Source organism: Lolium perenne, chromosome 4 (assembly GCF_019359855.2).
Source record: "Lolium perenne isolate Kyuss_39 chromosome 4, Kyuss_2.0, whole genome shotgun sequence".
NCBI classification, from domain to species: Eukaryota; Viridiplantae; Streptophyta; class Magnoliopsida; order Poales; family Poaceae; genus Lolium; species Lolium perenne.
Genome location: NC_067247.2, coordinates 375,469,348 through 375,497,009, shown reverse-complemented (window position 1 = coordinate 375,497,009; position 27,662 = coordinate 375,469,348). Strand labels below are relative to the sequence as shown.

At 45.7% G+C, this 27,662-nt stretch overlaps 2 protein-coding genes across 2 annotated transcripts; both read right to left on the bottom strand.

Moving 5' to 3' along the window:
• Positions 1-10,532: 10,532 nt before the first annotated feature.
• Positions 10,533-13,884, bottom strand: LOC127325657 (uncharacterized). Its single transcript, XM_051352455.1, has 7 exons — positions 13,806-13,884; positions 13,104-13,243; positions 12,841-12,901; positions 12,095-12,231; positions 11,915-12,004; positions 11,350-11,775; positions 10,533-11,241 (listed from the first exon to the last, which is right to left on the bottom strand). Exons 1-7 carry the CDS (start codon positions 13,858-13,860, stop codon positions 10,588-10,590), a joined length of 1,563 nt encoding a protein of 520 aa, XP_051208415.1. The 5' UTR covers positions 13,861-13,884; the 3' UTR covers positions 10,533-10,587.
• Positions 13,885-18,731: 4,847 nt separating this feature from the next.
• On the bottom strand, positions 18,732-26,214 carry LOC127325714 (putative aconitate hydratase, cytoplasmic). The gene is made up of 20 exons (XM_051352526.2): positions 25,905-26,214; positions 25,693-25,800; positions 25,104-25,264; positions 24,503-24,595; positions 23,538-23,723; positions 23,298-23,459; positions 23,061-23,205; positions 22,837-22,979; positions 22,697-22,753; positions 22,398-22,477; positions 22,245-22,320; positions 21,783-21,968; positions 21,190-21,257; positions 20,991-21,109; positions 20,794-20,915; positions 20,345-20,443; positions 19,757-20,236; positions 19,520-19,618; positions 19,188-19,430; positions 18,732-19,094 (listed from the first exon to the last, which is right to left on the bottom strand). Exons 1-20 carry the CDS (start codon positions 26,185-26,187, stop codon positions 19,023-19,025), a joined length of 2,982 nt encoding a protein of 993 aa, XP_051208486.1. The 5' UTR covers positions 26,188-26,214; the 3' UTR covers positions 18,732-19,022.
• Positions 26,215-27,662: the final 1,448 nt, after the last annotated feature.

The following is a 27,662-nucleotide window of genomic DNA, read 5'->3' as shown; positions in this document are numbered from 1 at the left end:
CATCGGCGGCAGTATGATCACTGGCAATGGAGATCATGTCATCCAAAGTCAGTTTATTTGCGTTAGCCAAACAAGTGAGCTTATGCCTCAGCAACCCTCCTCTCTGTAGTCCACCAATAAAGGCGTACATAGCGGTGGTGTGGTCGACATTTTCGCACTCGTTCCTGCATGCCAACCATCGTGTGAGGAAGTGTCTTGAGGATTCTCCCTTCTTCTGAATACATGCTTGTAAATCACTTGCTGTGGCAGGTCTTTTGTAGGTGCCCCTGAAGTGTTTCTCGAATGCAGTCTTCAGGTCAAACCAGCAAAAGATGGAGTTCTTCTCGAGGTCGCTGAGCCAGATCCGGGCTGGACCTACAAGGTACAGCTGAAGCATGCGGCAGGCGATATTAGGGGTTCCTCCGGCGAAGGTTACTGCATTGTAGTAATCCTCACGCGAGCCGTGGCTAGGAGATTGTGAGCGAGAGCGAGATCTCCGGCCGCCGCCTCCGCCTCCACCTCCGCCGCCACCGCTAGGTGGTAGTGAGGGAGACCTGCGAGGGGGCCGATCCGACTTTTTGCTTCCGCCGTCAGATTCTCCTCGCCCCTCCCGATGCTGGCTCCGGCTTCTGTGGCTGCCTTCACCTTGGCGCTAGCTTCCATGGCCGTTCCTGCTTCGACGAGGCTCCGGGTCGCGGTCTTCGTTCCGACTCCTCCTAGGATCGGGTTCACGATCGTTGTTCTGGCTCCGGCGGGGTTCCGGCGTGCGCTCCCTATTCCTGTTTCTTGAGGGCAGCACGTTGTCGCGGATGATGATTCCGCCAGGCCCATTGGGCCTGGTGTTTCCGGCTGGACTACGGCGTCGAGGGGGACGCGGGTATCCGTTAGGCGGATGAGAGGGGTTGCGGTAGTTGTCCCTTCCAGAGTACATTGCATCCTTTCCCTTTCTTGGATCTGACGGAGGCGTCTTTGATGGTACCGGGATTGGATTTGGGTGTTCTCTGGCTTTCCTTCTGCGTTCCGAGGATCCGGTTCGCGATTCGTCATCTCGATGGCGATTGTCGTAGGCGTCCTTCTGCGCAGTGGAGATGCAATGCTCTGGGTTAGATTCCAATTTGCGCGAAGTGTCTGCCTTGCTCTGCTGCCTCATTGCTGAAGCGACGAGCGTACGGACGTAGTCGATGTCGATCTCCTCGTCCTTTTTCTTCAAGATCTCCGCAGCCTTCTTCATATTGTCCTTTGGAGTGGCGTATGGCTGCTGCTCAGTCGGAGTTGCGAAGGTGATCTTACGGGGAGCTATCAACTCTCGCCGGACTCTTTCGACCTCCTGATGAGCTTCAACGATCTTGTCCTCCCAATGCTTCCGGGGTTCCTTGACCTTTGCCAATCCTTCGTCTACCTCCTGCTCGCGCTGGATGAAGTCTTCCACAAAAACTGCGGCGTGCTTCCTTTCATCAAGCATTGCAGCTGCGGTGTCGGCGAACTTCTTGGCTGTGGCCAGCATCTCCAGTCTCTTGGCTTCTAGCGCTTCTACGTCTTCGGGAGTGATGGGTTTGTTAAGAATATCCGAGTGATAAATTGCATCCATGCCTGCTTGTGCAACCATCTCCTCCGGTGACAGGAGGTCCTCGGAGGAGGGCTCCTTATGCGGTCGTTCCCGCGACATTGGAGATCCTTGACGGGATGGCTGGGGGTCGGATTGGGTGTTTGCATCTTCTGATTCAGGTTGTCCCAGCGCCGCCAAGGTCGCAAGTATCTGCTTAGGATGGGCGGATTCAACTTCAGGCTGATCACCGTATCCGTATTCCCCTAGCTTGCGGTTGAACTCTTCAGTATCCATGGAGGGGGTATCCCCGGAAATTGGGCTTAGGTTCCCCAAAATCGACTCTTCGGCCGGAGTTCCGCTTTCTCCGACAGGCTCGACCTGATCTGGAACAGCGTTGTTTTCCGGTGTCTCCACCTGCTCGGGACCAGCTCCGACTTCTTGAGGGGCGGTTCCGGCGGTATGGGCCAAGAAGTGTACGAAGTGGCACCTCTGCTTTTCTAACACCTGGGAGACCCAGGCGGATCTGCATTGGTCTTCCACCGTTATTTCCTGCTCAGGGGCGGATTGGGTGGGTTTTGAAATTTCCAGATCCAAGGCGGAATCTTCCTTGGGAAGCTCCTGCATCTCAGATCGGATCTTCGCGACTGCGTCCAGCTCAGCGGCGGTCGCGTCTGCGTTACTTACCAATGGGTTTCCGTCGGAATCGACGGTTTCCCCGATGAAGATGTGTATGCCGCCAACTGGGAGGATGGAGAGCTTGACGGGGTTTGTCTTAGCCGGAATCCAGCACTCATCCGGAGGGATGAACGGCAGATTTCCGGCGTAAAGGACGCGCCCCACAGCGATGGTGTCGTCGTAGCTTCCCATGGCGGAACCCTCCCGGTTCCGGCCTCCAGACGCCGCAGGCCCCAAGGTGGGCGCCAACTGTCGTTGCCTAATCGACGGTACCTCGGAGGAGGGATCCTCACGAGGGAGAGAAGAAGTAGGGGCCATAGGGCGGAGTGCACACGGGATGGTGGTACGCGATTTACCCAGCTTCGGAACACCTGCACGATGACAGTGCCTACTGCTGCTTGTCTGGAATTATCTGGGCGCTTTCGCGATGTTACAATGAGTTGTGGTTGTGCCTCTAGGGCTCCCGGGATCCGGCTTATAAAGGCGCACGGATCTAGGGTTTACATGGAGAGTCCTAGCCGGATACAGGTTGCCTAACTACGGTACAATGTCTTGCCGTGTACGTCAAGGATCCGCCTTCCTATCTACGTCGTACCGGATCCGGGTTCCTTAATGGGTCTTCGTGGATCCGGGTTCCTCCATAAGGTCGGTCGGATCCGGCTCCCTTTTCCTGGGCCGGACTTCATCCGTCAGGATCAACAGCAACTGGGCCCCCGATGGGCCACATGCCACATCACCATCTATGGGCCACCCGGGCTTGCCGGATCTAGGCACTGTCGATAGTACACCCATGAAGTATACCCACAACAAGGCGTAACAGCTTTTGTTCTAATCAAAAACCCCCCCCCCCCCCCCCCCCCCCCATGATTTGGCACATCTCTGAAGGAAAAAAAATTCTGGGAGAGGTTAGATTAGAAATTTTTGTGTGTTTGGCCCCATAAAACTCCTAAATTTCATTTTGCCCCCAGCCATCCTTGGCAAGCTCCACCACTGCCTCTTTCGGGCACCAAAGTTGCTCTTTCAAAGCTCCGAAGTTGCTCTATCGGACACCAAAGTTGCTCTTTTAGGCCCCAAAGTTTCTCTTTCGGGTATCAAAGTTGCGTTGCCAGACACGAACGTAGCTTTATCCTGCATAAAACTTGCTTTGTCGGACACCAAAATTGCACGCCAGACACCAAAGTTGCTCCGACGTGTACCACAGTTGGTCCGAGGAGTACCCAAGTTGCTCCGACGATTACCAAAGTTACTTTGTGGGACACCAAAATTGTGCTTCTAGACACAAACGTAGCTTTGTCAGGCACAAAAATTGCTCTGTCAGACACCAAAATTGCACCGCCACGCACGAACATAGCTTTGTCTGGCACCAATGTTGTTATGCCGGGCACCAAAATTGTGCCGCTAGGCACCAAAGTTGCTCCGTCTGGTACCAAAGTTGTTTCTTCCAGCACCAAAATTGCTCCGTCTCATACCAAAGTTGTTCCTTCCGGCACCAAAGTTGCTCTGGTGGACAACAAAACTGCGCCACGTGACAATGTAGCTTTGCTAGGCACCAAAGTTGCTCTTTCTGGTTTCAAACTTGCTATGTTAAGCACCAAAATTGCTTCGTAGGATCCAAAGTTGCAGTACAAAATGTGCTTTCGCAAGTGCATGCCATCGACCTCCAGCATCCTCCTCCTCGAGCCTCCGGCGTTGATGTTGAGCATGTGGTCCTCAAAGAGGCTGCAAGTAGTAGGAAAATGGAAGTAGCCAGAAAAATACTTTTCAAGGTGTGGTGTTTGGATGCTGGGCTTGGAGTATCAAGCTCGTTAGTATGCTTTACGCAGCCATGTTAACTCCATCCACTAAACACACAGTCCTAAAAAGACTAGCCAAACTGAACCAGTGAAGTCAGAGCATATTCATCTACCAAGACTCTCCTGGTTTTCTGAATTCAGAATAGGTATTGGTCGCAACTGAGCGGCAATGCACTGGCCTCCAGCCCCGAAAATTTTCCCTTTTCATTTTCTTTATTTTCATGGATCAACAAGCTACACGGTGAATCTCGCGAGATGGAGTCTCTTCCACCGTACATCCTCCTGCCTGCGTTTATAGGGCCGTAGAGATCTGCATCTTGCCATCTTCTCGAGGCTATTGCACTGCCCCGCCTTCATCAATGAAAGGTCACATCAGTAGTCCCTCCCTCGGCAGCCGCACCGCCGCGAGGTCGCTCTGCTCCGTCTCGAACGACTATGCCGCGTCCTTGCCCTGCTCTGGCGGCCACCGGGAACCTGCGTGGCGGTGAATCGGAAGAGGGGCCTGAGCCCTTGTTTACCTCTCTCGTATTTTTCTTCTCAATGGGTACGGGGATGGGAGGGGATTTGGTGTTCACCCAATCCCCTCAAATACCCTTCCCCAAAAATACACCAGTATGATGGAGAGTTTTTTATTTAGGCAAAAAATGTGGAGATTGAAGGGTATGGGAGAGGATATCTCGGGATTATATCATTCAAAATCGGAGAAGTAAACGGATCAGTGGGAATTTTCCGGGATACGAAATAATCCCCTTTAATCTATACCTACCTACTAATAAAGGAAGGAAGGTTTCTCCCCAATTTTTTCGTCCGTTTTGTATCTATCCCCATGTTTCACTGAATATTACGGGTAGTGCCACCGGTTAAATAATAATGGTTCGGTATGTTTCCGATCAGGATGCTTGCTCGCGCTGGTTGTCCGGTGTCAAGCCTGGGCCGTAGCCCATAGCAGCTAGAAGCGTTGATGCACCTGGTCCACTTGCAATGAATGGGTAGCAAGCCCAGTAATTCTGTCAAAACGCTTCAAAACTCATCAACACGTGTGATATCCCTCAAAAAAAAAAAAAATCAACACGTGTGATACTTTATACTCAATAGTCCCACATCGCTATACTCCAAGGAATTTGGCCGGTTTATATATGTCAAGACACCAGAAACTAACAAGGCGCCTCAATAAGATATGAAGTAGGAAGGAATTAACTTTCGATGTCTAATGAGACAGAAGTGCTGGGTGGAGCCGGCAATGGCTGATCAGAGTGACCGACGGACGCCAATTGATGGAAGGGGAGACAGCGGAAGTGCACACGGAGCTTTCAGCACAGGAGAAGGAGCTCCGAAATTGCCCCAATTTGTAGAGGAGCTTGGTGAGCGGCAGCGCGAGGGAATCGAACGACTGCTCCCTTGACTTGGGGTTCCTGGCGTCTTATTGAAGCGAAAAAAATTACGACTTTCTGCCAAACTATATTTTAAAAGTTTTACAACATATCCAAAACATTATTATTGTTGTAGTTTTGTTTAAGTTGTGAAAGGAAGAAGGCTTTATAAAACCATAGAATAAAATAGTAAAACAAAATAAGGTACCCGACGATACCGCCATGCCAACACGAACTTAATTTACGTGGACAAGAGCATGAGTCCGTAGTAACGAGGTCGCAAGACAACAAAAGACGCACATGAAATTGATCCCTCCCTGTTGCGCATAAATTTATAATTGATGGTCTGTCCGTAACAACGTACGGGTATTTTGTGCTATATTATTTAAATCAGTGATGTTGGATAAACATGATACAAAACAAAAAGATTGGAAAGTAGGTGCAAAGCTTTTCCTTTCCCTGAAAGAAATGCTTTATTGTATTATATACAAAGAAAACTAAATGTGAAGTGAGAGCTAACATATTCGAATGATTAAAACAAAAGAAAATAAATAACACGTTTGTTCAGGGTCTATGAGCATGTATTGTTTATTGTAAACCCGGTGCAACGTACGGGCACTTTTGCTAGTCTATACCTACTAATAAAGGAAGTAAGGTTTCTCCCCCTAATTTTCGTCCGTTTTGTAACTGCCACTATTGTTCCGATGAAATTACAAACATTGCCACCGTTTAAGTGAAAAACGGTTCGCATATTCATGGTGTTATTTTGTCCGTCGCGTTTGTTGTGGCGTTTTGTCCATCCGATCGCCTCTGCGCCACGTGCATGAAGCTGTTGGGCCGTGTTGCTGATGGGCCATTGCGTGGCATAGACCATCAGCAAAACCGTCTCGTGCAGCCACATGACATCCAGTCCAGCCTCGATCCTGCCTTGATTTCTTATCTTCAATAGTCCCACCTCGATTCCATATATTGAATTCCACCAGTTTATAACGCACTATCCAGAACTATCAACAAGCCGCATTGGAAAACAATAACAAGCAGCAGCACCATCGTTGGATCTAACGATATAGGAAGGATGAAAGGAGGAATTTGCATGGCTCCATGACCCAGACTAGAGAGACGGCTCTGCCATGACGGATTTGGGGAAGAAAGGGAAAAGATTGACCTCAAGTAAAAAAAAAAAGAGGAAGAAAGAGAAACGGATACACGATGGGCAACGCGCTAGACCGCCTTCGTAGCACAGCACAGCGGCTAACAAAGTTGGGACAGAGAACGCCGCGCCTAAGCACAACGGGGGCTCCGACTCTGGAGAAGATGAAGGCTGTGGTGGGCCTAGGATTGTATCGCTGGTTTACTTCTGTTTCACCACGTCGCATGGCCTAGGGCCTACGCGGAGCACGTGGCAGACCGAACTTGCGGCAGGATTTGTAGCGTGTTGCTGTGATATTCTTCTGAGTTCTGTCCAACGTCCATGCGAGGTATGGGATAGCCAGGGTGTAAATTAAACATTTCTCCTGATCCATCTTCATGGGTTCGCCTATCTTCTTTCTATCTATTCATTCTTTGTTCTTTATCTTTAGTCAAGAAATTCGATTCTCAGGAGTATTTTCAATTTTTTTTTGAGAACAGTACAACGCAGACGCTCACAAACACGCACGTACAAACACCCCTATGAACGCACGCACGCACACCCTACCCCTATGAGCACCTCCGAGGACTGAGCCGGCATATCTTGAGGTTGACGAAGTCACCACTCGGCGCCATTGTTGACGGGCACGTCACCTACCACTGAAAGCATAGCGCCGGTTAAATCCTGGAATAAATCCAGGTAAATGCAAACACCCATGTCAAGTCTAGGACTTGAACCTGGGTGGGCTGGTTCCACCACAAGGGACCTAACCACCAGAGCCAAGCTCTGTTTGCAGGAGTATTTTCAATTGTTAAGATATTTTTTAAAAATTGTATGTACCTATGCTCGTTCGTATAGTTTCGTAAAATCTGGTTTTTATTTGATTAATGTAAAATGACAAAACATGTCTCACAAAAAACTTTATTTTTAAGTATTTTTTCGCATAGTCCAAATGACAAGTCGATTTTTCATGAAAACACGTTTATGTGCGCATAGCATGTCAAGATGTACACGTGAATTTTTTTGTTTAGAATTTTTTAGCATTTCAAATTACACCGAAGATTCATTTCAAAATAAAGGAAACATATGCATCAAAGAGCCTAAACATCCTATGTAAAATTGTTGCAATTTAGTTTATTCTGCAATATCGCTAGCGCATCATTTTTATTTTCTATTTTGGAGTCAACATGTTTTGCTTTTTCGCAGCAACGCGCGGGCATTGTACTAGTCTATATACCTAATAATAAAGGGAGGATTGTTTTCTTGGTCCAACACTTTTTTGGACAGTTTTGCCCTCCCACCAAATCTATACCCCTAATATATCCAGTACAGGTATGTTTCTTTTTCTTCTCCGCACATGAAACAACCTATGTCGCGATCCTCACCGGATGTGTGGGGCTGCTACCTTTTCCCGGATGGATCACGACGCGTGGGCCGGCCCAATTGATTCCGCGCTGCCGGACGACCGAGTACACCTGGTATATTCCTACGAGAGGACAACTTTGCTGTGCACCAGCTTAAACTCCCATAAACAGCACGATTCAGTTGAATAGTACCACCTCGGTACCTCGCACCAAGTCTCACCGATTTATATACGCTCAGAAAGTTGGGTTATCAGCAAGCTGCCTCCGGAATAAATCAGCAGCAAATGCTTGGAAATCTAATAATGAAGGAGCGAATAAAAATGCCGACGTGTGCTGATGATGGGCAAGGATTGATCGAACGGGACCGTGTATCTGTTGGGATGTGCCTGCGTGCATGAATGAATGAAAGGAAAGAATTGATCCGGCTGGCTGAATCGGAAATTGCTCTGTATATGTTGGGTGGTGGCCACGACGGAAGCTGAGAGCAATCAAATCCAGATTAACTGTACCTCGATAGCGGCGATATACAAGGGGCGGGGCGAGCGGATGCTGTGAACACGCTCAACTCCTGGCACTACGGCGTCAATGTAATTTTTTCTAATCAAATAATCAAAATATGTTGATTGCCTCGCACCGCCCATGGTGGACTTGGGATGATGCAGTTGTATTCATGGTGGATCTTCCGGTGCAGCCACTTCTATTTTGGATCCTAATTTTTTAAATACACTTTTTTGTACATTAATTTGGAACATGAGATTTTATATTATCTAGGAAAAATAACCTGTAATAATGTTTTAAAGTATTTCATAAAAACAATCTATAGCGACACATCCCGCAGCGAGCGGGGAACCATGGTGGTGTGACAAAGTCAGCTAGGCACAGTGCGCGGCCAGATTGGCCAGCCAGGATGAACGCTGATTAAACACCATGTGAGGTACAAAGTTGCGGTCGACGTAGCCATGGTTTCTTGACACATATCGAGGTTGGCCGAGTTTATAGAAATTTGGCTGACTATTATTTAACCAGGAGATGTACATGGCTCGGTCTTGACGAGAGATTATACAAACCGGGTTTATAAAACCCAGTATAACAAAATAGGGTTTGCAAATTTTATTAGGAATTGGAAAAGCATGTAAAATCACGCAATGCAATGATGGGAAGACTTCATAATGATGAAAAAATAAAATCACAGCCAAATGTAATTAGGGTATTAACCGAATTGTTATAGCGATATACTTAAAAATGAGTGTACGAAGTAAGACGAAAAAAGTAAATGTACGATAAATTAACACTTTATCATTATGTCCCATATCAGCTAACCCGGTGCTACGCACAAGGCATACATTCATGTAAATTTTAAGTTTTATAGGTTCTTTTTTTACTAAATTTTGAAGCCATTACCAAAATATTATGGTGTACTAATTATAAGTTCATCTAAATTCATATCTTAATAAAATTTCTAAATGGGGCACACCAATATAACCAGTTTAAGGTATTACAAATCAGTGCAGGAGAAAACGTGACCAGCGTCAACTGTGACAAAGAGAAGAAGTGTCAACATTGATAATCCTTTTACAGCGTTTGATCGATTATTTGTTTCACCCGGTGCAACGCACGGGCATTTTTGCTAGTCCTCATAAATACACTAGAAGTAAACGAGACCTGAATGGGAAACGGTGGTGCTGGTTTCTGGGTAGGGACGGACGTGTTGGGTTGGTCGGCCGGCGCAGGGAGCCGGGGCACGTGAGCTGGGCTGGTACGTCGGCCAAGGAAGTGGAGGCAAACAGATGAGGCTTTACTTTTCCTTCTCGCGTATATTTTTCGAAGTGGAGGCAAACAGATGAGGCTTTACTTTTCCTTCTCGCGTATATTTTTCTTGTCGTTCTCTGCGTGCGCTCGACCTGGCGCAGCTGCGCTCGCAAGATTTCAGGTTTTAGTTTTATAACAGCAGGAAGATGATGCTAAAATTATAACATCTATACTCCTATATAGTGTACCAATTTTGAAAGTTTGAGTCCAAGCATCGTGAAACAATGTCTACCGTTGATTGGACATCATCCAACGGCCAAGAACAATGGGATTCGCAGCTACAGTAGCACCCAGCTTTCTCTACATCCTTCCAGAAGCATCCATGATTAAACTAAGCCCCCTCCTTCCCAACGCAGCAGCTCAGTTCGTTGGTAGCCCACATGCATAAACCAGACTACAATCTCACACCCCGTGTGCCTGGCAATGGCTGGGCCTATGCTCAAAGGACGGAAAGGTGAAAATGCTTTGAGACGAACAAGTGATGGTAAAAATATTTGATAGAGCCGAACATTTTATTTTATGCATGCACAAGTGCACCTTAGGTTTCAAGCGGGACATTTAGATTAAACGTCCACGTTTAGTCGTTCAGCCGCATGATGCATGGATGCGGGGAGATCTCTGAAGATGATCAGAGCTTTGGCAGGTAGAACGGTAGATGGAGAAGGTACAAAAGAGTAAGACATTAAAATTTTAACCACATAGTACTAATTTATATTTCTGCATTAGAAAGACATGTCAATGTTTCGGCAAGACATAATTATCTCAAAGTTGAAACTCCGAAATGTTATTTTGGGAAAATTTAGGAGAGTTTGTTGGTTATAATGACTGGTTTTAACGTGCAAAGCACGTGAAGCTGACTAGTACACAAAGTTGCAGATGTGGCACATTCCTTCCTTCACTTATTTTGTCTTCTAGCTCCTTTCTAGAAGGTTCTTTCTAGGTGCCAGATGACGTTCACTTCAACTTGATCACCATCAACTTCTCTTTTTTGACTCCTAATTCTAAGACGGTGCTCTAGACGTTCTTCACTCCTAATTCTACGGCTGCAGTCTAGACAGAATTTCAAATTCTTGTCCTCTTCTTGGCTGTCACAGGTTGTGATTACTCTTAGGTCCACCTCTATCTGGAGGTCGAAATGTCCAAGATATGGCAATGCAATCATGTGTGGTTCCAGTGGAAGAATGCACGTGGAACCACAGGGCAGGGACAAGCTCTTTCCTCGTTCACAACTGAAGAGATGGACGCTTTTGCTCCCATAGTCAATGGCAATTGACTTGACGCTACCATACACAGCGCGGCTTTTCGAACCGAGGTCTTTGAGGTTCAACCTGACCTCAACATGGGTCTCAATGGCTTCCGGAATCACCAAGTATGTGACCTCCAACTTGCGGCCAAGGCCTCCATAGATGGTTTGTGTGAATTCCTCAACCTCTTCAGGCCAAGCAACATCCCACCTTTTGAAAATACGACCGGTAGAAGACCCCTCATCATCGTCGGCTGTGAAAACCTCCAAGCCCAAGGTGGAGTAAGCCTCTAGCATCCTATATGGTCCAGTGAGTACCAAATCCATTCCTTCCTACACATGAAGCATGAATGTGAAGGGTTTTAATTTATTACAATATATAAAGTATGTAAAGAGGCATAAAGCATGTAGTAGATATAACATACAGTAGCTAGTGTATACCTCTTGTACTTCCCCCTCAAGTGCCCTATAGATGTTTGTATATTGGTTCCAGTCCAATGCGTTGATATGGCTGATACGGAAGTTTGCACGAATGGCTAACAATTGCACCACACGTAAACATGACACAATTTCACGACCGATATCCTCCAATGCAAATGTAGCATCATCCTCACCTCCGGCACCATCCTCACCTCCAGCACCATCATAATCTCCGGCACCATCCTCACCTCCGGCACCATCCTCACCTCCGGCACCATCCTCACCCCCGGCACCATCCTCACCCCCGGCACCATCCTCACCCCCGGCACCATCCTCACCTCCGTCACCATCCTGATCGGCAGTGTTAAGAAACCATCCATCAAACTTGAGTTTGGTTCCATAAATGTTCCAATCGCACACTTCACTCATCGGCTGATTGTTGTCACCCTCAAGCGAGGGGAAAAAAAAGAGATATTAGCGAATAGGAATGTCACTATAGAATGTAATCAATCGCCACACAATTGGGACTGGCAATAGGCATATCTATAGTACAAACAACAATATGGCGAAGATTTACCACCATTACCTGTTTTACTTCTACATTCCACAAACAGTGAACAGCAACAAAATCAATCACGCCAGCAGCAACGTATTGTAGAACAGGCTGCCCCCCACCCTGGGAAAAAAAAAGACGAGGTGAGCATATGGAACAAGGCCTTTTTATTTTCAAGATAATATCAGGTGCAACTCAAGTAGCATAACTCACCTGTGTGGATTGATACCAGTTCATTATGATGTTAATTACAGTCAAGCTGGCAGTGTACCGCAAACATGCGTAATTAAAGAAACTGTTCTTGCTACCTCTTGGCACAGCAATACAGAGGGCAAGTGCAACACATATACCTGGAACCAAAAAGCAGAAATCCATATTATGTGCTGAATGATGCAGCAATTGCTCCAATACGCAGAATTGAATACAATAGTTAATCCAAGAGGCAGTTCAAACTTCAAAATATAATTTGTTTTTGTTGGTGCATATTGTCTCGGACCCATGGGCCACAGTTTATTTTTTAATCATACTGGCAACATCAAAAGAGTGGCATGGATCCCATATAGAGCAACTGAGCAACTAAAACAGCCAAGCAAGCAGGATGCACCTACACAAGAATTGGAAACGTTCTAGTTTCAAATCTGAACTTCTCTCGAGTAGTAATACTAAAGAATAAACAAAAGATAGAATGTCCTCTTAGACCAACAAGAATAAGAAAATGCTGATAAATAATATTTTGTCCTCTTAGACCAACAAGAGAAAGAGCTGCAATGATGCGAAAATTTTACTAAGGTCTCACTATAAATACAGGCGATTATGCCAAATGAAGTTTACATGCACAAGTCATAGTGAAGCCGATGTTACTTTTCATCAGGAAATATCTATTACCATTTCAAGTTTCAGAAGAACAATCCACAAATGTAATTTGGCAGAAACAAAAGAACTTGTATTCTATTACTAACCAGATATTAGAGTGTCACCAATGAAAAGCATGGAGGCAGCATCTGCGGGTGGGACCAGGAGCTGTGCATAACAATGCAGATCAGATTAGTTGAACTATTAAACTAAAAAGGAACCCAGTGACAATGTTATCACCAAAGTTTCACTAACAAGATCTATGACATTTATTGGAGCATAAAAAAAATCGACCATAACTGAAGTGAACACCACCCAGAAATTGCCCATAATTCTTAGAAATACACAAATATAACTAATAAATACAAACCTTGATACTGGAGGAAATTCCCAAAACATTGTTTGCTAAACAATGCTTAATAGCAGCACAGCACATGCAAACGAAAAATTGAGGGATTGAAGCCACAGCCCATGACTTGATGAAGTACACTGAAACTGATGAAATCAGATCTGCATGAACTTAAACCATATTAAAAATATTGGTAAACGTAGGCAGCTGGCATCAAACTAGTGTAAGGATGAACCCTTCATGTCTTTGTCCTGCTTAGCTAAGATAAATCCAAAGACACTATAACATGAATAGTAATCAAAATCTAGTAATATGCTAATATCTCAACTTAACAAGGAAAATCAGTCCACAACAAGAAAGTATGGTTTCAGTTTCATGCCACTTAACTGTCCACAATAAATAGTAATCAAAGGAAAGAAGTCAACAAGAAAGTATTATTTCGATGCCATGTAACTGTTGATAAAATATTGAAATCTGATTTAGCATTGATACTTGATATGCTACTTGTCGTGCTAACTTTTAGAATTACTATGCCATTCCACAATACCAAAAAAAATCATCAATGCTAAAAGATAATTATGGAGTGCACGAGATCAATCTAGTAATTTTACGTTTTTGTTCCAGCTATAGTATCCTGAAGATAAAATCTGGCTCTAGAATAATACTGAAAAAACACAGATGCATAATAATAACAAGCTCCGCAGAAAATGAGTAGGAACATACTGTGGATACGTGGAACATCAAAAGGAAGCATAGCATGCATTTTGGATATCATCATCTCCTGCACAATAATAATATAAAAAATAAATAAATTTCATTTAATTTAATAGAAACGAATGAATTTAGGTGGGTAACCCTCAACCGTAGTTTGCTTAAAAAATAAATCGTTCTGTTAGCGACTAATAAGAAGTGCCAAAGGAGACGTCGACGGCGAGGAAAAGCGAAGGTGAGGAGAGGGGGAATCTGAGACGGCGAAGACCTGGCGGCGGGCGGAAAGACTATGAGGATCGGCGGAGATGATGCGTCGGGACACCGACGTCGAGTTTCCCTGCTCGCTCGAGGTACCGATGAGGACCGGAGGGCAGCGCCGTTCGGCAGTACCCGGGAGGGTCGCGCCGTGGGAGCTCTGGGCAGTCGATTGGAGGACGAAACAGCAGACGGCGACGCCGGAAGCTGCGGGCGGGCGGCAGAGAGGAAAGCGAACCCTAGGGAGAGGCGGGAACAATATCTATCGTCTGACTCCCTTTTATATCCCACAACTAGGGCCCTGCTTGTTTCACTTGAAAATAGTCCAAAACAGAAACTTTAGTCGGTTGGCCGTTTTTTTTTTCCGGGTCCGGCTGGATTTCGGCCCATATTCACAAATCACGCGGACCTGGCGAGCGACCGTGCACTCACAAAAACTGTTGTAAGAGCATCTCCAGCAGGCGCGGCAAAAGGCAAAAAAAAAAAAAAAAACAGCCAATTTAGCGCGGGAGGGCGCGCCCGCGCGAACCCCAGCAAATGCGGGAAAAGACGCGCGCGGTAAAATATTTGCCGCGCCCGCGCTTTCGCGCTATCCCGCGCGGGAGAATTGGCGTGTCGGCTGCCGCGCGCGCTATAAAGGCGAAGCGACGCGCGGACGGCAACCGATGAACTTTCCGCGTGTCTCCGCCTCTGCCTCTCTCTCTCCCTCTATCCACCGCTCAACCTCCCGCGCCTCCGTGCAAGATGCCTCCGCGCCGCCGCTCCGCCTCCGGCTACCGCGGCGTCCGCGCGCGGCCGAGCGGCCGCGGAGATCCGCTCCGGCGAGGACGTATCCGGCTCGAACGTTCGACACCGCGCACGAGGCGGAGCGGGCCTACGACGCCGTCGCCTGGCGCCTCGGCCGCTCCCGCCGGAAAATAAACTTCGACGACGTTTGGACGCGCGAGCGGCGGAGATGCTCGCGCCGCCATCGCCGGCCGTCACGACCGAGCAGTGACGGCGCGCCCCGCGAGCACGAGCAGCGCCTGCGCGTGGCGGAGCAGGACGAGCGCCTCCGCCTGGAGTGGGCGCGCGCGTTCCCGGAGGACGTCGCCGCCATGGAAGCTTTCTACGCTCAGAAAAAGGAGCAGAAGGCGAAGGCGGCGGCGAAGAAGAAGGCCGACCGCGACAGGCGCCGCGCTGAGTCGGCGGCGAGGAAGGCAGAGAGGGCGGAGAAGGCGGCGAAGAGGGCGGAGGAGAAGAAGAGAGGCGCCGGACCGTCGACTCTCATGCCCACCTCCTCCTCCTCGTTCGAGTGGACGAGCACTCCGGTCTCCGACACGACTCCGACTAGCGGATCGTCGACTACGACTGGGAGGACTCCGAGTAGATTAGTTTAGTTTAAATAAAATGTCGGTGTTTGTCGAACTTTTAATATATTTCATAATTTTCAGTTAAATTTTCGTAATTTATTTGATTTGTTTGATCCGTTTCAAACGATATACGATTAAACTAGTCGTTCGCGTCTGGCCGCGCACGGACGGGAGCTCCACCGCGTCTGGCCGTGTGACCGCAGTCGCGTAGGGTGGCCGCCGTTGGCGCTCAGTTCGGGCGCGTTCCCCCTGTGCTGCCGTCTGGATGTTGGGGAGGGGGACCGCGGTCTATAGGAAGGGGAAGTAGCAGGCTGTGAGCTCTAGAGGAGGCGCACGGAGCTAGGGAGGCTGCCGCCGCCGAGCTCTGGAGCAGGCGCACAAAGCTGGGGAGGCTGCCGGCGGCGCTCGCCCGTCGGTTAAGAAGAGAACACAGAGATAGGGGAAAGATAGGGACAGAGAGGGAGCTAACATGTGGGTCCCATGGAGATTTACAAAAGGCCCCCCAGAATTTTTAGAAAAAATCCAGAATCTATAATAGTATCAGATTGAGGATCTGTGTTCACATCTGCCTTTTGAAAACAACTACAGGAAGCTTTAGGATCCAAGTTGGACTACAGCACATCATTATCGTCATATCATCCTCAAACTGGAGGACAAACCGAAAGAACTAATCAAATTCTTGAAGATATGCTAAGAGCTTGCACATTAGACTTCGGAGGATCATGGGAAGAACACCTGCCTTTCATAGAATTCTCATATAATAACAGTTATCAGAGTAAGATGACACCATTTGAAGCCATGTATGGAAAGAAGTGTAGATCACCCATCTTTTGGTACGAACCAGGATCAAGCAAGGAATTTAATCCTGACTACATCAATGAGAAACAACAGGTAATCGATATCATCAGAGATAGGCTCAAGATAGCTCAGAGCCGACAAAAGAACTATGTTGATCAAAAGAGAAGGATTTCAGAGCCAAAAGTAGGAGATATGGTATATCTGAAGGTAAGCCAATAAAAAAACTGCAGCGCTTCGGAGTAAAAGGGAAGTTGAGCCCAAGATATATTGGACCTTTCAAGATCTTAAGCCAGAATCGAGGGTTAGCATTTAAATTAGAATTACCCGAGAGATTGGCGTTAATACACAATATCTTCCACGTTTCACAGCTTCGACAATGTCTGAAAGCACCCGATGAACCTGTGTCACGTGAAGAGTTAGATTTCCAATCAGATTTAACATATGTTGAAAGACAAGAAAATTGGAAACAACTCTGAAACAGAGCAATAAAGTATTGCAAAATATAGTGGAAACACCATCCCGAGAGAGAGGCCACTTGGGAAAAAGAAGAAGACCTAATGAAGGCATACCCAAAGTTATTCAGTTACACTAGATGATACCACGCGCGTTGCTGCGGGAAACCCATTAAACAATTTAGAGAAATGTTTGAATAAATAATAACCGATGTACATTTTCATTGAAGGAGGACATTTCAACACATGGCCAAAAATTTTGTGTTGAAATCTCACACACCAAACGGTAGTACGTACAACAAACAGCTGCTTTGTTGTGGCTAATACAGTTACACCGGGTAAGAAAATTGTTTTGGTGTAGACTAACCAATGGAAACAAATCATGCAGTTGTTCACATGTTAATGAAACCAAAATGTTGGTGAAGCACCTTTACAATATCGAAGCCACCTATATCATCCAAAGAGAAAACTCGCGTAATCATGCCAGCCACCTGCCTCGTCGTGTGTTTCCTCCATCTTCTCATCGGCGACGGCCTGCTCCTTGAGCTCGTTAGCGGCGGCATGGCGGGAGTCCACGGTGGCCTTGTGCAGCCCTCCCCGCCGCCCTCCTCCCACGATTTGCTTGGTGCAGGATTTGGTGGACGAATCGGACGGCGGCGGGCTGCTGTGGTACAGGCCGGCGGGCTGCTGTGTCGACCTCCGTAACCCTCCCGCCGCCCTCCTCCCTTGCTTGGTGGAGGATTTGGTGGACGAATCGAACGGAGAAGAACACGAATCGGCCGATTCCGTGCACGAATCGACGAGGAGGGAGAGGAATCACCCGGATTTTCGCCGGCGGCGGGTGGAGGAACACAACGGCGGAGTGGAGAAACACAACGGCGGAGTGGAGGAACACAGCGGCGGGTCAACTCGGGGAGGAGTGGGCGCTTCAGTGCGGCTCGCTGCGTCTCGCCCAGGTGTGCGGTGCGGGTGCGGGTCAACTAGAGTACAACGTGGATCAAAACCAGAGTCCATCGTGGCCAAATCTGCTCCCAAAACAGCTACTCAATACTTAAGGGGGTAATTTGTCCGGTATTTGATACTTAGGGGGGTAATTTGCCCCACTTAATACATAAGGGGGGTTAGCACCCGTAACCCAATACTTAGGGGGGTGATTTGGACTTCTTTCCTGTGGCGGCAATCTGAGTGATTAGAGGGGAGATTTAGGAAACGTGGGGTCGCTTGTTTGAGTGTTAGGAAGGAGATTTTCGGGCCGAAAATGCCTCCCCCGATGCGAGCCGGGATGCCAAACCCTGTCGAGAGCCTCCTCTCCTCCCAAAATCCCCGCCGCTTCCTCTCATTTTCAGCAAACCGGTTACTCCGCTCAAAAAAAAACAAAAAAAAGGAAAAGAAAAGGAAACCCCAGCAAGGACGTCCGGAGCACATTTGAAGTCCGCCCGTGTTTGAAACAAATTTACCCAAACGATTTTATAGAGAAAATTATATTTTGCAAATATTTTTATCCTGGTTTGTAAGCATATAATTTAAAGTCGTTTTTATCTAAACATACACGTTACAGATCCTTCTAACAAACAAATAAAAATCCTGACATACATTGTTGGTAAGTATTGTATTTGAAAGAGGAATGATCAAAACACCACAAAATGTAGAACTGTGTTTCGATATTGGTCAGTTTCTCGTGCCACTGTAAGCCTTATTTTTGTCTCCTTTACCGCAAGAAATTTTTCAAAAGTATGAAAGGCATTATCGCAAATTCCTGTGGGGAAATTTCCGCATATTGATCATTCTATCAGGTGTAAGAACGGAAACTGCTCAGAGCATTCCATCAGCGTTACATAATCTGGGAAGCGAGATTAAGTCATTATCAGAAATTTGGCCATGTAGATGTAGATTCAGCACAATATAGACTCATCCATATCTAGAAAAAATGCTGAAGCTTTTTTTAGGAACAGAGTAAGTACATTTTATTGGAAGATAAACATGTATGGCGGCATACATTGCGAGACTAGCTGTCATGCTAATCCAACTCATGTTCTTCAACCAGATACATGAGTATAGATGTAATGCAATGAAGCCTTGCATTAAAAATTCGTAGACTTTAATTCACCTGATTCCACTTTCCAGTGTGTTCATAGGTACGAATACTTACAATATGCAAAAGCATCTCATCAATTATGAAGCATATTATTAACATCGTGCCTTGAAAAGAAAACTGGGCGATGATCATCTAACGTTGTTACACGCTCAAAATTTCTGAGTTCTCTGCAGATATCTCAGATGTTATTTGAGGGGGTATTCCTCAAACATGACTTGCTAAAGAAACTGTTTACAACAATTACAATTTGCCTCATCGCATTCATCTCAAGAACACACTATTGCTCGGCGGCAATCTTTCTGATGACATATGGTAGAATACCGCCATGGGTGTAGTATGCGATCTCCACCTGAAGGAGCAATCAGAAAATGCATTATCAGAAATCACTACAGATGGTCAACAACATTGGCCTAGAAAGATGCTCAGGAAATACTCTATGTACCTCAGTGTCAAAGCGGAGTGTGCACGTGAACGACTTTCCATCATCGGTTGTGACCGTGACATCTTGGCCAGGCTTGATCTCCTTCACATCGGTAGGAAGCTGGATGGAGTAGCGTTCATGCCCAGTTAAGCCAAGACTGTCAGCGCCCTCCCCAGCCTTGAAGCATAGAGGGACGATGCCCATTCCAGCAAGATTGCTACGGTGAATCCTTTCAAAACTCTTGGCTATCACGGCCTTTACTCCCTGCAGACACCAAGTGAAAGGGCACATGTTAGTGGCAGTTTGTGGCATATCATACATAAGGTGAAGAGGTCATGGGGAAGCATTGTTACCTGCAGCATCGGCCCCTTTGCAGCCCAATCCCTAGAGCTGCCACTGCCATACTCGGCACCAGCCAGGATAATAGTGTCATGTCCTTCATTCTTGTATTTCTGTCAAAAAACACAAGAATATAAACAATGAGAGATTTGAGCGCTCATTATGCAGACTTATATGTTGCATTACTAAAAAGCAAACTTTAGATTCAATTAAGTTATAGTACTATATATTGCTAAGTTTTAGTATATTACCATAGCAGCATCAAATACAGCAAGCTTCTCCCCTGATGGAACATGGATGGTTTTCGCCCCAACCTCTCCCTTCAAGAACTTGTTCACAAGACGAATGTTGGCAAAAGTTCCCCTAGCCATGATCTCATCGTTCCCTCTTCGACTGCCATATGAGTTGAAGTCCTTCCTTTCAACATTGCGCTCCTTCAAGAATTTGGCAGCTGGGCTGTCTGGGTGGATGCTTCCAGCAGGGGATATGTGATCAGTTGTGATACTGTCACCAAAATTGAGAAGACAATACGCATCTTTCACAGGCCGTGCCCCAGGAGGGGTCATTGTCATATCCTTGAAATAAGGAGGCTCGTGGATGTATGTTGATGTTGGATCCCATGGGTACAGAGTGCTTGCTGATACTGGCAGCTCATTCCACATTGGATTTCCCTTGGTGATTGACTCATATGTGCCCTTGAACATGTCTGGGAGTACGCTTGACTTCACAACCTACAAGAATTAATAGCTTATTTATGAGGAATATCCCAAATCAAATATGTTCTTGAAGAACGAAAGGAGATAAATATGAAAAAAAAAAATGATAGTTGCAGTGCCAACCTCTGCAATCTCATCAGTAGTAGGCCAAATATCCCTGAAGTAAACCTCCTTCCCATCTTTTGAGATGCCAATTGGTTCTTTCTCAAAATCAATATTAACCTGCAGCACACTCCACAAATTAGCTAAGAAAATCAGACAAAAAACTGGGAGAATTTTAAACTAGTTAGCTTGGTAGTCTGGACCGTCCTCATACTCATGAACTGTATTGTTCAGTCATAATAATAGCATTACATAAACAACAAATTCTCGATTCGCTCCAGTAGTTCCATGGTTTAGCAAAGAAAACCAAAGAATAATTTTAGGTAGAAATTCGAACTGCACTAACAAATTATAATCCAAGCAGTAGCATTACATAAATGATAACAGTCCTGATTTGTTCTGGTGCTTCAACAGTTAAGTTTGAAATATTATACAGATGTTTAAAACTTGGGAAATCCATGTTCACTTACCGTGCCAGCGAGGGCATAGGCCACAACCAATGGAGGAGAAGCGAGATAATTTGCTCGGGTCAATGCATGTACACGTCCTTCAAAATTCCTGTTTCCAGACAACACAGCAGCAGCGACAACATCTGAAACAAAAAACATGAGTAAAATACACATTTCACAACATTGCAAGCCTTTCACATCCAGCGTGTCAATCTCACCATTTTCAGAAATCGCAGCAGCTACAGATTCATCAAGATCTCCAGAGTTTCCTATGCAGGTTGTACAACCATAGCCAACAATATTGAAGCCAAGCTGGTTTAGATATTTCTGCAGACCACTGCATAGGAAAATGTAGGATTTTTTTAAAACCAAGGCTCCAAAATAAAAGGAAACTTGGAATGGAGAACCAAGAGTCACCTCTTGTCCAAGTACTTCTTCACAACACCAGAACCTGGCGCAAGGCTTGTCTTAATCCAAGGTTTCACCTAATTAACATCAGTAATGTTAAATTACAGACAGTGGACTACAGAAATTATCAGAACATCAGCACAGAAAATAGTACTGCCCCTGTCCCGAAAATAGTACTGCCCCTGTCCCGAATTTTAGTTTGTTGAGATACGCATGGGACGCATTTTAGTGTATAGATACATGTGAATCTAGACAAATCTGTGACATCTAATTCAGGACAGAGGGGGTACATTAAATCGTCCGCTTCACTTGTAAAAAGGCTGCAATAACTTTATTCGTAAAAATTATCTTATTTTAATATAGGACTCATGTTGCACATGAAGTTATAAAGTTATAAACTACCCCCTCCAATCCATAATAAATGTCAGGGATTAAAGTTTGTACTAAGTCACAGACATTTATTTTGGATCGGAGGAAGTACTACAAACATTATGGAGTTCCTTTTATATTTTGCAATAGCATATGCTATATAGACAAAATGACTAAGGACATTAAGTCTAAGCAGAAATCATACAGTTAAAGGCAAAAGTCAAGGGACAAACCTCAAGGCCAAGATCACAAGCCTTTTTGGCAACCAAAGCAGCTCCCAGCATAACATTAGGATTTGATGTGTTCGTGCAACTGGTGATAGCCGCAATTACAACATCTCCGTGCTTAATTTTTGCTGGCGTCCCCTTGAAGGAAAAATCAGCAACTTTACCCTGTGATTCCTTTGGGACAGCAAAACCCTGCAAAAAAAAACTGGGTGGTGAGCATAAAAGGATAAGGGAAAATGAAGTACAGAAAATTAGCTGGTATAAAGTGTTTGCCTATGTATTTTGTACAATATATTATAGAGGTATTGAATTCCAGTCGTCTAATCAACATAGTAGTTTCATAGGGTGTCCAAGAATGATTTAACCTAAACGGGAGTTTCATCTTATCAATAAACACCAGGATGGTTGCACATAGCACAAGAATCACAATGGCGGAGTATTTCCGTAATATACAGTGCAAATTCTTACCTTGAATCCTACATCATTGTCTAGGCAAGAGAGCCAATCTGACTTCATATTCTTTAACGTCACTCTATCATGAGGCCTGTTGAGTATATCGTTAGTTTAGTCATGAAAGAGGCCAAGCACACGCCAAGGATAAGAGTTACCCAGGTACATTACCGTTTTGGTCCAGACAGACATGGTTCCACCTCATCCAAGTCAAGTTCCAAATAAGATGAGTACACTCTATCAGCTTGAACCTACACCAAGGGAGAAGTATCAGTATCATATAAGTAAATAAATAATACTACCTCTGTCCATAAATAGATGCCAAAATTTTGTCTAAATTTGAATGTATCTGGACACGATTTAGTGTATAGATACATTCAAATTTAAATAAATCTTTGGCATCTATTTATGGACGGAGGGAGTACTAACATATAACCAAAAAATTATGTCTAGATAAAGTATGAAATCACCTGGCTGTAGTCGACAAACATATTATTGGCGCGCAGGTAAGACTCTATCATGGCCACCTAAAGAATGCAACCGCCAGAAAAAGAGTAAAGATGTGTGTGTAGTTAAGATGCAAATCAAACAGTCACAGCATATAACATACAGTTTCATCGCTTCTGCCAGTTAGCTTCAAGTACTCCAATGTCTTCGCATCAACTGGGAAGAAACCCATAGTTGCACCATATTCTGGTGACATGTTTGCAATAGTAGCCCTATCCGCCAGTGATAATTCACCCATACCTCCTCCTGGAATTGTGTATATGTAAGATCAGAGAAGCTCCTAAAAAGGAAGTGGCTGAGATATAAAAACAATGGCATGAGGGGTACCATAAAATTCAACAAACTTCCCAACGACACCATGTTTCCTAAGCATTTGAGTTACTGTTAGAACCAAGTCTGTGGCTGTAACTCCATTCCTCAGCTTCCCTGATAACTTGAAACCAACAACTGCTGGCAAGACCATGCTCATTGGCTGCAGAACAAATCACACTCAATTCAGATAACAGGCATAAAAGGTTGTATTCATCTTATCTGGAACTTGTTAGCAACAGATATTAACTTCACCTGGCCAAGCATAGTTGCTTCTGCCTCTATACCACCAACTCCCCATCCAGCAACGCCAAGACCATCTATCATAGTTGTGTGAGAATCAGTGCCAACAACACTATCAGGGTAAAGGATCCCACCATTGTTAAACACGACCCTGGCCAGATATTCAAGATTCACCTAAAATGGAATTGTCATTATTGTTTGCTAGTGGAAATAATTCGCAGGAATATTTGAAAAGAAAATCAGAATTGGTACCTGGTGGACAATTCCAGATCCGGGTGGAACAACAAGCATGTTGTTGAATGCAGTCGAACCCCATTTCAAAAACCCAAACCGCTCCTTGTTACGGCTGAACTCAAGCTCCATATTTGCCTGAACAGCATTTTCCGATCTTGCAACATCAACTTGTACTGAATGGTCAATAACAAGGTCTACAGGTACCTGAAAAATTATATATCCAGCAATATCAGAAACAGCACAAGATAGAAGCATTGAACTGCAATTGCTAAGCTACCCTCTGAGGATCAGTTGACAAAAGGAGCAGTAGTAGACTTCATTAGCACCCATTCTGAGGGGGAAAGTTCATATGGATTACCTTTTGAGGGCTCCCCTCTAATCAATTAGAGGATATTGAGATGCTAGGATAAAGAAGTTACAAACATACATACCATAAAACACTAACTAGAATAGATGCCATATATTGGAACTAACTGGAATGGGAATATGGCATAAAAACTATCAATAATGAATAGTCAGTGTTCAGTAGAAGCATGCCAGTTCAGAATTAAAACATAATCACATTTTCCACCTTACTGTTAGTTAAATTAAATGATTAAATAAGATGAGACAATTAGGTTGTTAGTTGTGATAACAATAAACTAGGGCACACACGATGCTATCAGAAATCCAGAATACTGACACTGGCAAAACATAGAAAGCATATTAGCAAACAGAAATTATCAGTTCATTCAACAGCTATGGTCAAGCTAGTTAACTTAGTTATCAATTTTATCAACCAAAAGCTCCTTCACTTAATTATTTATTTTTTGTAATGAAATGTGGCATGCTACCAGCACCAGAGGATTCCCATCCCATATTCCCATTCCAGTTAGTCCAATATATGGCATGCTACAGTACATCAAAGACGCATGTCCAAAAAAATTCTAACAAATTATATAGACAAGAATGTAGTTAATGTAACTAGTGGTCTGTAAACTCACCAGAGGATTAATTTTGTTGGGGTCACTGCCAAGTTTGCTCATAGCATCCCTCATACAAGCAAGATCAACAACTGCTGGGACACCAGTGAAATCCTGTATAAAAAGAAAATTGGCAAAACTAAATAAACTGAATATTTTAGAAAGCAGAACGAAGATTCCCATCATCAAACATCGCATCAGAATTCGTAACATCGGGATAAAATAAGCAATATATCCAGCTCACGCTACCACTTGCAAGACTAAAATAGGAAGTGTTGACTTTTAAAATTGACACTGCAACAGCAATACTCGGTGACGATGCAGCTAATTTTATAAGGAAACCTATTAGTACCTACTGTGGATGGGGAATATAACTATCTTTAAACAACTAAAGAGACAGCAGCAATCGCACAACATAAAATAAAACGGGCACAATACATGGGGATCAGGGGCCTCCACTTTCTCGAAAGGATAGGAAAGCGGGACCTCCATTTCCAATAGTCCTGCCACCAAAAGCTATTGACTCGAATCTCTATCATACTAGTCACCTTTATTCCTTCCACAGCAGCTGGACATCATCATGGAGCACATAATAAGTGGAGACTGTGGCAGGGATCAGTACCTGGAGGAGTACACGGGCAGGCTTGAAGGGGATTTCGACCTGCTTGGTGGAGTTGTTCTCCCAGTCTAGGATCTTCTCAACGTCCTTCCCCGTGACCTGGAAGTCGTCGCAGTTCCTGATTGCCGACTCGAGAAGGATCCTGATGGAGTATGGGAGACGATCTGGTAAAAACAAGTGATGGGTCAAAATTTCGGAGTTGACGTAATTGAGCAGTATAAGCAGATTTAAACATGCAAAAACAAACACAAGAGAACGGCGATTCATCCAGAGACAAATTTCATCATCAGCTAATTAATGATTTACAAACAGAAACCCGCGAGCGTCTGAATTTGAGCAACATTACACACAATCGAACGCAGGAGCAGATCGGAGCCTATTATGCATCTCCGTATAGGACCAAACACAATTCATCCGCTATAAAATCGTAGGTAATATAAACAGGTCGAAAGAGGCCAGCGTCGCCCTGTGCCCTGTTAGATTCCCGATTCACCCGAGACACAGGCACAAACCATGGAAAACAGAGGCCGGCAACATAGCGGGGACGAGGGCGCGCGAAAAACGACGGAGAAGTAGGAGGAAAATAACTTACCAATCCGCGGATCGGCGAGCGCCGGTAGGCTGTAGTACTTGCCGAAGTTGGCTCCGCCTCCCGGCTTGGCGAGGCTGGTGAGGATTTCATCGTACGAGTTCTTCGTCGCTGCCAAACAAACGAACAAGCAAACAGAGACCCCGTTAGTAAGAGACCGGAACGCGATGCGATGATTGGAAGAGGATGGTGAGAGAGGGTCGCGGTGGTGTTACCTGCGGAGGCGAATCGGCGCTCGAAGATGGCGGTGGCGGAGGACGAGGAGCGGGCGGCGGCGCGGCGGCCGCCGAAGAGGCGGCCCGCAAGGCCGGACGCGAAGGGCGAGGACGCGGCCCGGCGCGGGGCCTGGAGAGGGTGCGCGGGCGCGGATGGAGACGGGGACGGGGACGAGGCGGCCTCGGCGACGGCGGCGGGCTTGGAGATCGCGGCGGCGGCGGCGGCGGTGACACGGGGCCCCGCGGCGGAGCGGGAGAGGAGGGAGGTGGTGAGGGGAGGCATGGCGGATCGGAAGGGGAGAGAGGGGAATGGTCAGAGGGGGGCGGGGTAGGCGGGCGTTATATAGGCCGCCGTGAAAGTTGGGAGGAGAGACGCGTGGTGGGCAGGCGCGGCGCGAGTGGGCTTCCCCCGGTAGGGTTGCGGCCGAGAGAGGGAGATGGGTCGGATCGAGGCAGCCGCCGCCGGAAATGGTGGAGCTGAGCCTGAGCCCGGAGCCGGATGTCTTTCTTTCTTGGAGCCGGGGCCAAAGCAATTGGGCCAATGCCATCGCGGGAATATCGGACCGGTGCCCGGACCCCACATGGCAGAGGGCCATTCATGGGGCGTTGAGCTGGCGTTATTGCTAAGGTCACCCACGCTCCCTACTACTTTTAGCATCATTTTTAAAAAAAAGGAGCATCATTTTTCGAAGGGTAGATGCTTGTGTAATGTTGTGTTCGATTATTGTCATCAAATATATATTTTGCTTGTCTACTGTTGTATGGATATCGATAGTCGCATTGTTTACCGATGTTGGCGGGATCGCTCGGTCAAGTGTGAAACATCGCATTCTCATTTTTGTCATGTACGTCGATTTGCTGAGCGGACTTGAGTTTGTGTCGTTTGTTCGTAGGGGTTCCAATCATGTGTTAGCAGCTTACATGTGCCAAGACAGTTGCTAGTTGTAGTGAAGATGGATTCCACGACTGATACTAATCTTTTGAACTGGCCTTGTCAGCTGACTGCATAAGGCCAATTGTGGAGATGAGCCATATGGTACTCTAGAGCATTATTCACACTTCCAGTATATAAGTTTGCCATACGCCGGCTAACATATTGATAGTTGTGCGTTTAACTGTGCAGTGTCGGATCTAGGATGGTAGAACTGGGGGCGCCACATGATTTACATGGACAACAAAACTTTACTATATGGGTTCAAATTTTGTGATGATTAGATTGCAAATAGTGTCACTCCGCTCAACAATATAAGCCATTTTGGCAAGCTGCAATAGCTTGCCGAAGCGGCTTATATTATGAAACAAAATACTAGAAAGAACAAAAGAGCAAACAATAGATCATTGGAGAAAAAGTGCCCATGTGCTATGCTTGATCTATCTTGGTGCAATAAAAGTGTGTGTGCAGGCAAACTGCGTTGTGGTCCCACACAGCATGTTGGTGGTACCGATCTATCCCCTGATCTTGGTATTCTCTTGCCTGGGACAAATTTGAATTGTTTACTCGGACTTGGAAGTAGAAGTAGTAACAAATTATTGCACGACATTGCTCTTTTGGCCGGTACGAAGACGGTCACAAAAACGTGGACTTGTATAAGTCACCAGCACTTTTTGTTTGTTAAGCCATAGTGCTTGATCACCATATTGGCATTGAAACTCAGAACGATTAGAGACGAAGGGGCCACCACTAGGACACTTTTACCTTTTTTTAGTTTTAAAATAATGATACTTCCTCCGTCCATAAAAGATGTCTAAACTATAGAT

What these genes read in the sequence shown, in the direction of transcription:
- LOC127325657 (XM_051352455.1), bottom strand. Translation starts at nt 13,860, where the DNA reads ATGATGATATCCAAAATGCATGCTATGCTTCCTTTTGATGTTCCACGT. An exon ending in GAATTTCCTCCAGTATCAAG is followed by an intron (nt 12,902 to 13,103) that starts GTTTGTATTTAT and finishes TGTTATGCACAG; the next exon opens with CTCCTGGTCCCACCCGCAGA. An exon ending in TGGTGACACTCTAATATCTG is followed by an intron (nt 12,232 to 12,840) that starts GTTAGTAATAGA and finishes TTTTGGTTCCAG; the next exon opens with GTATATGTGTTGCACTTGCC.
- LOC127325714 (XM_051352526.2), bottom strand. Translation starts at nt 26,187, where the DNA reads ATGCCTCCCCTCACCACCTCCCTCCTCTCCCGCTCCGCCGCGGGGCCC. An exon ending in GATCTGGAATTGTCCACCAG is followed by an intron (nt 23,460 to 23,537) that starts GTACCAATTCTG and finishes ATTCCATTTTAG; the next exon opens with GTGAATCTTGAATATCTGGC. An exon ending in GAAGTTTGTTGAATTTTATG is followed by an intron (nt 22,980 to 23,060) that starts GTACCCCTCATG and finishes ACACAATTCCAG; the next exon opens with GAGGAGGTATGGGTGAATTA.